Raw genomic sequence first — 12,382 nt, forward strand, 5'->3', positions numbered from 1 at the left:
GGAATAAGAGTCTGATTCATTAACCACAGGATATTCTTTTCTCAGGTGTAAAGAATTCAGGGGAGAGCAAAACTCTTATAAGTTCTTGGAGTACATGAAATGAATGTAACGTATGAAAAGAAAATGCAGATTGAAAGATAGAAGAGCCTCCCAAGACGTCAGGGAAAAGATCATGTGGTGATATCGAATGAAAGAAAAATCCGGCTTACAATAACAACTATTTATTTATAGGTAATAATGCTGAATTACAATGAATACACTTCTTGCCTCGATACTAGATTGTATAAGTCCGGTCGTGAAATCGGCGTCACTAGTCACCGTCGCCGTGACTCGCATGTGTGGCGACAACAAAGTCCCCATGTCCCCCTTTCTTCCACATTCCCAACTCCGCTCCGCAAACGTCTCGCACTTTTCTTTTTAACACGCCCCATGTCACCTTGATATCACCCTCACCAGTTCAGTAACATTTTTCTCAATCGAAAACCGTACGTGCTGTATGTTCGGCGATCATCTCGACGTTCATTTTATTGCACCGAAAATTAAACGGTATGAAATATATTCGCTATTCTTTTTCTCGTCTACAGTGATAGTTTGTGCGTAATCGTATCGATAATCATCAATGTAGCTTATCTCGCGTGAGAAATCGGTTGAATCGGTCGCTCCGTCAATCTCTGTTCTCGAGATTTAATTTGTACTAATTGGCATCGGCCAAAATCCTTACAATCGACGTTGACGACGAGAGGTTGACCTGCGGTTCTCGATTGTGAAAAACGTTACCTGAATGCCCTGTCAACCCTCTCAATCTCCTTCCTTCCTTTCCTTCCATCAATCGGTAGCGGCGATGGCAAATACGGATCAGCTATCGGTGGTTAAATTTTCGTTTCTCTACGTTTAGCATCGTCTTAACGGGCTTTAGCTGGTACGATACTAGACACTATGATTATGTGAACTTTACAACACAAGAACCTTACGGCAAAAGACTTTGTACATGGATCTTAAATACGGGGACCATCCCCGGGGAAATATCCTTGGCGTCTTCCTCGCTCTGTATCTTATGGGTTTGTCGAAATGTCCTTTTCCTGTCATTTCATTTTTTTTCGTTCTATTTATCTTTCGCACTCGTCAAGAGATATTTCGCCGGATTCTTGGGCGGTCAACGCAAACGCGGGACACACGCAATATGGATTAGACTTACTTGTTTCGGTAGTAACTAAGTTATTTATATAAATAAGGTGTTACGATTTAAGACGCTAGGAGAGAATCCTCCGTTGTTTCCGTTTTTACCAACATATACAATCATACACACATGCATACGCATATACTCGTAAGATTCTTTCTATAAGACACTTCTACTCTCGTTTTTTCTCTCTTTCTTTCACGGTCTCTCTCTCTCTCTCTCTCTCTCTCTCTCTCTCTCTCTCTCTTTCTCTCTCTCTCTCACTTTTTTATGATACAGCGTTCGAGTCGCGACTCTAATCTCGTTCCGCGAAACCAGAAGAGACTCACTCGTCAATTTCCGCGCTCTTACGCGCATTTTACAAAAAAGCCGGCGCGTTTCTCGGCGCTGCGACGTGTGCCTAGTAAGAGAGACGGCGTTCTCGAAAAAAAAAATCGTCGCGACGTCGAGATGCATTGATCGGCGCCGCCGAAGACGCCGATTCCGAGATATCGAATCGGGCCGGTCGCGATGAGAGGGCCCGCGACTCGACATTCGTTTCGCAGTGGCGATCGGATCGGGCCTCGCGCCGCCGCGGCGACGTATATAATAATATTAATAATGATAATAATACTCGAAATCGGCGCGTCTCACGACGACTGCGTGGCGCGGCCGATCGCCTGGATCCCTTAAAAACGATTATCTAATTAATTCGCTCGATAATTAGGAGATAGGTACCTCTAGGAACGCATGCACTCACGCACGCACTCTCCAGCAGTCTTTAGAAATATGCCTCTCTTATCTCCCTCTCTCATCTCTGCCTCTATTTCTCTCTCCTCGTTCCCGATTTCTGCCCCGCCTACTGTCGGCGATCGTCTCGGTACCGCGAGAGTCACGCAAATGTTCGGTTCATCATCCATCACGGGTATAATTGATGGCGCGTACATTTAGAGAATATCTCCCTTCGAAATTCCATCGTCGTCGAACGAACGACGCGACTCCACGATCATCGTGAATGCGAATTGGGAAATCGGCGAATATCGCGTCGTTGATATGTGTGTGGATCGGTCCTCGCGAACGCTGACCGGACCGATCTCGATTCGAGGGCTCCGTTTATCCTTTTACCCCCTCCCCCATCCCTCCGAGTTTTCCCTTCGAGCGTCGGAAAACGTGATCACGATTCTGTACAAATGCGTGAATATAGCCGCACGTTTTTTCATTCATCGAAATCGAGTTTACTGTCGCTTAGCGCTCGTTCGTACGATTCTATCCGGAACTTACGAGTCTCCCGACAATAAAATCGAGGAGCCTTCCGATTACTCTCGGTATTCGCACTGTTCGCCGAGCTGTACAATAAGTCTGCGCGGTCACTCGCGCGAGATCATCACTCGGAGTTTCGTTCTTCCTCGTCGAATCCGTACATTTCTTCTCGCAGTCGACCATCACGATTCCGTTTCTTCACGTTTGCTTCTCGTTGTGTGAGTCCGCTCTCGTGGTTTCGAATTGTGCTTTCTATTTTGTCCGATCGATCACTCGCTTCGGCTGCTCGCTGCACGATCTGCCCGATCTGCCTGCTGCCCCCGTCTGCCGTCGTCCGGCCTCTTCTAGGTCGCACTCGTAAACAGAACGGAGTTCTTGTAGTAACCCGTCCGCGACTCTGAAACAGAAGCGATCGCAAGTGCACTTTGAGAGTCCGTGTTCCTTTGATTGTGCGCGCCACATCGAGTGCGGGCTGTGTCGGTGGTGAATTTTACTTATCGGATATATGAAACGTGTCACGTTTGCGCATATAATAACAGCGAGGAGAATGGGAGGCTGACGTATTGAGTGCTAAATTTAGATCTTATAGCACCGATGTAGCCATGAATGTTAGGCGTGTCGCGACTCTTAATGGGAATACGAGAGAGGAGCGGATGTCTCACGAATGAAGATGCATACAGGAGATGAATGGTCGTGGGCGTAATTCCGCTACGGGATGGAGCTCGTCGGAGGATTCGGTGGTAGGTGCCTTACGTTGGTGCGGCGCGATATGGTGAAGGTGGACCAGCTGGGTCATTCGATGATCGTTCGTTGGGAAGAAGGCGCCGCTCACTAATTATCGTTGGTTCTCGAGACGCAGATGAACGCAGGAGGGACGCGCGAGGTGGATGAAGAGATGGACGAACCGAGAGTCGAGAAAAAGGGCGAAAGGGGATGGGAGAGGGGAAAGGGGGAGGGGGGGGGATTGAGTGTCAGACCCTATCGTGTACGCATACGTTCGTAAATACGAGTCCGGCCGAGTCATCGGCCTTAGCGCGGCCTTTGTGATCGAGCCGCCACTCTACTTTTTATCGAACTGTCGCTTATGATTGAAAATCACTATACGTTAATAGTCCGCGTGATTCGGTTTACTCGTCTCTCCGCGCCCACTATCGTTCGGATCGCTTCAATCTGCTCGACCTCTGCAATAGCCTTCTCAGGATACGTCATTTTTGATTCAACATGCGTGTTTTAATAATATTTTATTCTTTTCTTAATGGTTGATTCCAATCATTCGGTGAAAAAAAAGAAAGCTTGAACAAATTTTAGCAGCAGTTATATTATTATATAATATTATTATCATGTATATTATTTTCATATATTATCATATATTATGTAATATATATTATTACATAATATATATTATTTTAAATCAATAAATTTTCGTGATGAGAGACAAAATCGATAATGAGAGCTTTTGAAGAAATGCTACTTTACTCAATTTCTCTCTCTCTCTCTCTCTCTCTCTCTCTCTCTCTCCATATTCTTCTTGTGGTACAGATCTACCGCAGTAAGTAACATTATCGTGGATAAAAAGTTTTGATCCAAGATGTGGGAGTTGATTTTGCAAGGACGTTGCCAATTAAGAGCAGACTTGTTAATTCCTTTCGAGAGCCTCCGAGAGGGTGGGCGTACGGGTGAAAAACGATTATTTACGTGCAACGTCACGCCGGCCGGGGCCTTGGAGCATCGAAATCGCGCTACGGATATAGTTTTTGCGCGAGTTGGAAACTTCCTTCGGACAAGTTTCCACGGAGGAGAGCGAGGCCAAGTTTCGAATATGCCGGGGCTATGCCGCTGACGCCTTTGCAAGAACCGTCTCGCCCACCCTCCCTCGAGATGCGACCGCCCCTGAAGAGTTTCTAATTAAAGATCCGAACTTTATTCCGTATAGCAAGAAATCGCTCTACGCGTACTGCACGAAAACTGCACTCTCCGAATGCGAGAACGTAAGAGAGAAACTTTCCAAGATCGTGAATATACTATCGTATTCGTGAAAAGATGTCGATTAAAAAGATGCGATGAAAAAAATATATATCAATAAAATGATGAAATAATTAAAAAAAATTTCTATGGAGTAAACACGCGCGAAAATAATCTCGTATTTTTATACAACGCACCTTGAAGAGGAGACTTGACTTGGTCCCTCTCGGCCGCTTGGTGCTGCCGCGATTTTCTCTCCAGCTCGAGTTCCTGAACCAGCGATTCTGCGACAAAAAAAAGTATACGAAATTGACAGACAACTGAACAACAAAACGACAGGGCGTGTGTATGTTGTGTGTGGCAAAGCATTTATAATATAGCCTACATAATACAATACCGTTCCGCTATGTAATCAACGCGCATAATGTAGTCTCACTAGCGTTCTCAGCTTAAGATTAATATCGGCGTTCGGATAACGCGCTCCGTTGCCTCGACAGCGTTGAAGGAATCGCCTCGAGGAGAGAAGTCCGTCGGCTCGCAACGCGCACGGACGGCGCGGCGGGAACGACGCGCGGATTCGACGAGGCGTGAACCACGCGCGCGAAGGATGAAACGAAGCGGTAATTAGTGCAAAACCGGCAGCTACCGTCAGCCGCGCGCAAAAGGGGGATGGAAAAGGGACGAGCGGGATAACGGACGAAGGCAGGCGTGAAAGGGCCGCGGGTTTGCTCACTGAATTTCGCAAGGATTAGGGTGAAAACTGGAAAATGTCCCTTTAATGATATCGCGCCGAATTAACCGGGCACACGCGTCTCGCTCCTGTCCTTTCGAGCGATTTGTGCAATGGACGCCATTTTAAAATTATGCCATTTTCTTCGAGCTAGAGTAGGTTATTATATAAAAACAAATCAAAAATGAATTATAAGAGTTTTTATGATTAATTAATTAAATTTATTTTGTAAATCAACATTTCGAAGGTAATATTTAACTGAGTCTCACGATTAGAAAAAAAAAGAATTTTTGACTATCGATTATAAATAAAAATCACATAAACGTACTGAAAGAAATGTTTTGTATGATATGCGATTTGCAAAAACTTTCTTATTTTTAATTAAAAAATTTTGTTATTCTAATCTAAATTTGAATAGAATAATCAAATTTTAAAACAACAAAATTTTTTAATTAAAAGATAAAAAAGTTTTTGTAAGTTATATATCATACAGAATATATGTATATTTCTCTCAGTGTAGAGAATTAAGCAGAAGGATGACGAGGAACATTATATAGTGCGCGCGAGCGTGCGACGAAAGGACGCAGATCTGATCGGTAAGCGTGAAATGGCGCCTCCTTGAGCAAAGAGCAATGGTAAAATCCAATTGCGAGGCTATTAAGTCCCGGTTAACCGGCGTGCGCGCGGACGTGCGAGAGGAGTCGGCATCGACGATGCTCTCTGTCCCGCATTCCTCCCTTTCCCCCGTTCTATCCCGCTCCATCTTTATCGTCGGGACTAGAGACGACGGGGCCGAGATTCCATTATGCTTTGAGCAACAATAGCTGAGGGCTGTTTCGTGGCACGTGGGTGTGAATTCGTGCGTTCGTCAGGGCCGTTATATTCCACGACTTTGGGGCACACGGAGAGCAATGTTTGCGTTTCGCTGAGCCAAATTACCTCTCGCGCCCTTATCCGCGCGCGGGGTGTCGCGTCCCTTTGATATCCAAATGACAATTTAACTGCTCCAGATATAACACTCGCTCGGCGAGCCTCACGGAGAAGGGTGGAGAGTAGTAGGTAGGAAAGGGAAGACACCTCGAGGCGAAGGGCCGATTTAAGGAAACTTTCTTGCTTCATTCGGAACGGTTGAGAATACACCTTTTGTTACATCGAGCCGAGATAAAGAGAGCATGGAAAAAGTGATTTGATTGATTGTGCACGTACTTCTTTTTTGAGGGGAGGGGGGAAGGAAGGAGGAGGAAGTATTCTCTCGTCTCTCGTTTTTTTCCATTCTAATAACTTGGCGGACATTCGCCACCGTTATATTGTCCGTCGATCCGCCCGACGTAAGAAAGTGACGTGCACAGCGACGACGACTTGGAAATCCAGATTCGCGATTTCTCGCGGGTATCGTTGCGTGCGTAGCGTATCGAATGAAGAAAGAAGAGAGCTCGTCGCTCGATCCCGTGGAATTTTGCAGACAGCGTATCTCGAAAGTCCAAGAAGAATGAACCACTAATAGTTTCGCTACCGTCTTACACACCCTGACAAATCGTCCGGACAATGAAAACAATTTCAGGCCGTGGCCGTCGTACGGGGCCCTCGCCAGGGCCCTAAACGGTTGGTATTATGTGCCATCGCATCGCGCGCCATATCACCCTGGCTTTTTGGAAGGGAGGGGGAGAAGCGAGGGGGTGGCGGTGCGGCGTGGCGTGAGGCAAGGGGCCCCTAAAAAAGACATTCGCTGAAAAAGAAGAGGGCTCGCCCCTCTATGACTCCGCATTTATCCGCACGTAATTAACTCCGACACAATGCGGTCCGCGAGGAGAGGCCACCTTGCCTCATAGAAGAAGAAAACGAACCGAATCGAAATCGAGGACGGGGCGAGAATGCACGGTCGCAAGTCAGGGGTCTTGCAAGAACTGGAAAAACTCCCGCGCATTGTTCGCCCAAGATCGAGAATACACCTTCGCTCTTACGTACGCGAACTTCATTATTATATTCTCCTGAAAACCCGATCTGCGACGAGGTGGATTCCACGAAGACGACCAATAACTTGCAATTGATAAGCACTCTCGCCAGACACTCGTGCTTTTTATTCTATATTGGAGTTTTTTGCGATTACATACAGCCGAGAAATTTCTTCCGCGAAACCTGCCGAGAACGACGGCCTTGAGATTTAACCGGATTTGCCGCGGCGGCGCCGGATATCGGATGTAATCGTGAACATGATGAGTGCACTCGACATGTTTTGTTCTTGCGCGAATGGCGAAAAAAGCAATTTAAGTATCACATCGAAACGATGGTAATTGGTTGAATGCTCTTGCTCACTCGAGAATCTCGAAGAACCCGAGGGTTAGTGACGTTCGCCAGCAAAAAGGAATATAGGGATATACGAGACGAGGACAAAGGAGGCGGGGAAGAGTCTAGAGGGTTGATTTCGTGTAGCATCGCGTTTTTAATGTTCCGATCTTTATGTAAAGCAGACGAGGTTTGAAAGGCGGAGAACAGCAGCAACAGCAGCAGCGAACGGAAAGTAGAGGGCCGGAAAGCGAGATATAGAGGAAGGAGGGGTGAACGGAAGATGCGAATAGGAGTGGGGATAGGCGCTTGAGCGCCAAGCCGACCATGAAATTGTATGAATCAAGGAGCCGCATGGAGCAGCGCGGAGACACAAAAAGCAGAGCAACTGGGAGGAGAGAGGATGCAGGAGGAGAGAAATGAGGATGAATCTCCGGTGCCCGGGTCTCTCTTCCTCGCTTTCGAATCGCACGAATTTTATAATTTCAAATTTCCGTTAAGTGTGATCACCTACCATCCTCTACCTCAGTCTGTTTACTTTCTTTTCCGTCCTCTTTCGCCCGCATTCTCCTCTCTATATCGCGAAATCGAAATGCTACACCAAGACATCCCGCATCAATTTCATCCGTTCGGGAAAATACACATTATTAATTCAATTATAACTTGTTGATGAAGTCTGTCTCAGCAATGTCATCAATAATATTTAAAAATAAATCGATATCCAAAACGATCGATGAATCTCGCTCGGTAATTGTTCTTTCTCCCAGCCATATAAAATCTCTCTCTTCCGTATGCCATTCGTGTCAAAGCTCTCGAGTAACGAATTTAATCCCCACACAATCCGGCGCCTTTCCAATCGGCGCCTGCGGCGTCGCAAAATAAGTCGAGGACAGCTTTTCTCTCTTTTTCGTATGTATTCATAAGTAAACTTGGAAGTCTCCGAAAATAACATCGGTTGATTTATTTCCTTTGTCATAAACTAAAAAAATGTTAATTACACTTTTCTAAAAAAAAATGTGTCTAATCCTGAAAGATCATTAACTTTTAGATGTGTTATTTGTTATTCTTCAAATATAAGAAAGCAGAAGAAAACGCCTCGAGTAAGCAGTGGTCCCCACCGTGCGGGGAGAGTCTTGGAACAACCCCAATATTCCTGACAACACCTACCTCACCGTCAGCTTGCAACCACGCGAGCTACCATCGCGTTCAGATCGAAACTCTACCTTTCTGCTGCCCTCGCCTTTCCCCCTTTCCTCCTGTCTTCCCTGTCCGATTTCTCCTGTCCCGACTTGTTCGCCGGAAAACCACGTCGTCGTGCCTTGTGGATATATTCAAGGCAGGGGATGTTTCCAAGCCCTCCGCCGCCCTACCTCCAGCTCTGCCACCCACGTCAGCGCGTCGGCTTCCTTCAGCCTTTATATCGCCCGTACACACGCGTCACGCTTTATCACTCTTCCGCGGGGTTATTGTCTTTCGGCGTAATGGTCTACGCACGTGTATGTACGCAGGTGCGACGCTCGCATTTTCTCAACCGCGTGGGCGGCTGGAAAGCTGGAAATAATCCGGCGTGCGCGCGTTCAACGGAGCTCGTCCGTCCGTCGTCGTCGTCATTTTTCCTCCCGAGGCGATACGCTTGATTTGCAGGACTGAAGCTTAAAACTTTTTACTTCTCGACAACGTTTGACTTTCATTTTTCTCTCTTTTTTAGTTTGTAGACCGCACGGTATTCAAGGTTAATTCATTCGTGGAAGCGCCCAAGCGCGGTGTGTAAAGACTAAAAGGGTTTAGCGACGTTAAAGCCGTATATGCTGATGCTGATCTCACAAGACATCGATGTGAAAAATGATACCGGCGTGCCTCGATCGCGATTATTCCCATTTCGAATAATTCCCGAGGACTTCGTCCATCAAATATTAATGCCCGCGCGGCGATTTAGAGTGATTGCGGTCGCAGGGTGGAAGATGGAGGTACAGTGCACCACACCGTGGAGCAATCTCGCAAAGTCTCGGTGTGGGTGTGTTCGTACGTGTTACGTCTCTTCGTGCGATGGAAGAAACACGGTTGGATAGGATAGGAAGGAGGAAGAAACAAGGGAGTTAGGCAAGGAGGAATAAGGGGAGAGGAAATAAACGATAGAGACAGCGAAGCTGAAGATGGTGGTTTGAGAAGAAGGATGGAAAGAGCGAGAGCAAGAGAAAGAGAGAAGGAAAGACGGAGAAAGCAAGAGTGTTGCGAAATCAGGAGGGAGATAGAGGGAGGGGGTTATGGTTGCTGCGAAATTATTGCATATAGTCTGAATATTAAAGCGTGGCGGAGTGCTTCGTCGTACTCTGTGGATGGTGGACGACGTGGAGGAATCGCGCGTCGTGCATACTTGTACACGTACATCGCAATGTACGTACGTGTATGCACACGTGAGAGAGAAAGGAAGAGAGCAAACCGACGTAAGAGAAGGCGGGAAGTTGGAGGAGGTTTAAGGGAAGCGCGGCGGGAACGTGAGAGTGGAAGAAGGAAGGGAGGACAGGTAACGCCACTGAGAGCCGCGTTGGCCGCCGGGGAAATTACGGCTCCTTCCTTACTTGCGAGAGATGTGCATAAACTCTGCATTACAGCCAGTGGCGCTCATATAAGTGCGCTATATGTGCGAGAGGACACGGTCGCGAAACTGTGATTGTATTATTGGAAAAGTCAGGGATGTAAAGCGACATTGAAAGCAGTAGATGGGCTCTTCTACAAAAGAGTCCAACTTAGCCAGATTAATAGAGTAGGGATTCAGAATCAGCTGATGAAGGTGTCGATAAAGGATAGAGCTTGAAAGAAAGAAGAATCGACTTATATTTCATGGCAAACATTTTGTTATAGAATTAATTACGCGAAATATTTTTTAATAGCTTAAGAGAACTTCAAATTGTAACGAGGAGATTTATCAGTTACGATCAAAACTTACAAAAAATATTTTTTTTATTTAGACAATATGACAAGAATGAGAGCCATTGCTCGTATAGAATGCATGACGCGGCGGTGGCGGCGGCCCCCGAGGTCCCTTCAGTGGCGTAAGTATCTACCTCAGACAACGTTACGTCGAACCACCTCTTTCCCCGTGTTCCTTCTCGATGGTCACCCCTCCCATCCCCTCTTTCCATCTTGACGCTATTACTCGACTCGTCTCGTTGTCTCTCTTCTCTCGCGTTACCCCCGTCTAAATCTCTGTTGTTTATTGCAAATGGATTCCGCATCATGATGCCCGAGTGGCTGCGGGACCCTATTCAAATACCTCGTGTTTCCTCGTCAGGACCTGCTCGGTTCTTTCTCTCTCTCTCTCTCCTCGCCTCTCTCTCTCTCTCTCTCTCTCTCTCTCTCTCTCCCTCTCCCTCTCCCTCCCTCTCTCCTCCTACCCTCTTCGTGCACGGGGTTGTTATTGCCGGCGGCGTGATTGTTCTCGCTCGAGATCTTTCGAATAATTTACTTTGCACGATACCACCACGACATACTACCACCAGTCCGCTCCACCGTCTCTCTAGCCCTCGGGGTCAATCTCCTCTCTTTTCTTCTTTCTCTCTCTTTTTTTTGTCAGGGTAATCGAGGATCGAAAGCACTCGGCCGGAAGATCAGAAAAATTGAGTGGATCCTAATACGGGAATGCGATTATCCGAATTAACGGATCCTGCCGCTGGCTCTGGGCCTGTATCCTCGAATCGTCCTTCCCCCTTTCCGTACTCCCTTGACCTCAAGTTTCTAACACGCGACTACTACTTTCTTGAATTACCGTAAACTTTATGATGTAGTAGACTAGTTTCCTTGGAACCGCTTTATTCTTTCTCGTCAGACAGCTCTTTGACGTTTTCGAATTTCTTTCAGAATCTCGCCGAGGTAATTGTAATACAACATAGCAAAACTCGAAGGGAACACATATTGGGACACGGCCGGGATGTTTCGAGATATATCGAGAAGGAGGAAGAAGCGGAGGCGGGAACGACATGGCTATCGCGATCCTCCGTTAACGATGAGTGCTTAAGTATTCCCTGTTTATTTTTCTGCGCGCGGTTCCGTGGGAATACCGTGGGAACTGTAAATCAACGATGAAACCGAACGTAACGGGGTACGACGAGGGTGAAGTAGCGTGTCGTTGGAAGAACTGACCTTGGTAGTTTTGCCAGAAGGCCGATGCCTGGCTACCGATGAGATCCAGTCCGTATCCCCATGCGGGCTTCTCTGGTGTCGACGGTTGCTGGGAAGGACGCGGTACTTGCGCCTCTCGGTACTGCTGGGCCGCTGCCTGTTGCTGCTGAAGGGGTTGCTGCGGCGGTTGTTGTTGCGACGACTGCTGCTGCGACTGAGAATGTACCGGGCTAGCCTCCGGCGGCTCCGAACTCGTGCGCGCCTCCGCCGTTACGTTTTCTGCGTCATAGAAAGATAGCAATCGCCCGATTATCGCGATGTTAAAAGAAAAAAAAATTCGTCTCCGTCTCTAAATCTTTCCTCGACGCATTGACGTGCGAGCGGGACAGATGGAAAAATTTGAAAGTCAGCAGGAAAGCGAAATTTCTAAGTAACCCATAAGACCATGATCATCTCACGACTCACTCCGACACTCAAGTGGCGGAGTGACGTGCCATTTGATTTGAAATTAGTATCGCGACTCTCTGGATTTGACAGGATTAATCAGCGGTACCAGTGACGGCAGCAGCAACAGCAGCAGCGGTGGCAACGGTGGCGGCGACGGCGACGGAGGCAACGGTAGCGGAGGTAACGCGAAAACGATGAGGTGGAACAGAAAACGGCGGGGAGACAAGAGGTGAAGGAGCTAGGACGAAACATTATATCGGAATAAGAGATTTCACTTAAAGGGTTTCGCGTTTGAGTTTTGGTAGTGACAGGAAGAAGGGTGGCGTGCCGCTTGTTGCTGCTACTTCTACTTGCCGGAGGATGGGGCGAGACGCGCGGTACCTAGTCAAGGTGCTGGAACGATGGGGAAGAAGGGCAACAGGGGG

At 47.3% G+C, this 12,382-nt stretch overlaps 1 protein-coding gene across 4 annotated transcripts in view; it reads right to left on the bottom strand.

Moving 5' to 3' along the window:
* Positions 1-1,415: 1,415 nt before the first annotated feature.
* Positions 1,416-12,382, bottom strand: part of LOC108691004 (dachshund homolog 2) — a 197,426-nt gene continuing 186,459 nt past the window's right edge. For 2 of the 4 annotated variants that reach the window (XM_018198601.1, XM_018198600.1), the window contains exons 10-12: positions 11,532-11,789; positions 4,576-4,662; positions 1,416-2,813 (exon numbers count right to left, since the gene is read on the bottom strand). In XM_018198601.1, the coding sequence (XP_018054090.1) occupies positions 2,761-2,813; positions 4,576-4,662; positions 11,532-11,789 (398 nt within the window). In that variant the 3' untranslated portion in view covers positions 1,416-2,760. The remainder of the gene's footprint in view (positions 2,814-4,575; positions 4,663-11,531; positions 11,790-12,382) is intronic. The other 2 variants (XM_018198603.1, XM_018198602.1) reach the window with 2 other exon arrangements.

The sequence above is a fragment of the Atta colombica genome, unplaced genomic scaffold (genome assembly GCF_001594045.1).
Source record: "Atta colombica isolate Treedump-2 unplaced genomic scaffold, Acol1.0 scaffold38, whole genome shotgun sequence".
NCBI classification, from domain to species: domain Eukaryota; kingdom Metazoa; phylum Arthropoda; class Insecta; order Hymenoptera; family Formicidae; genus Atta; species Atta colombica.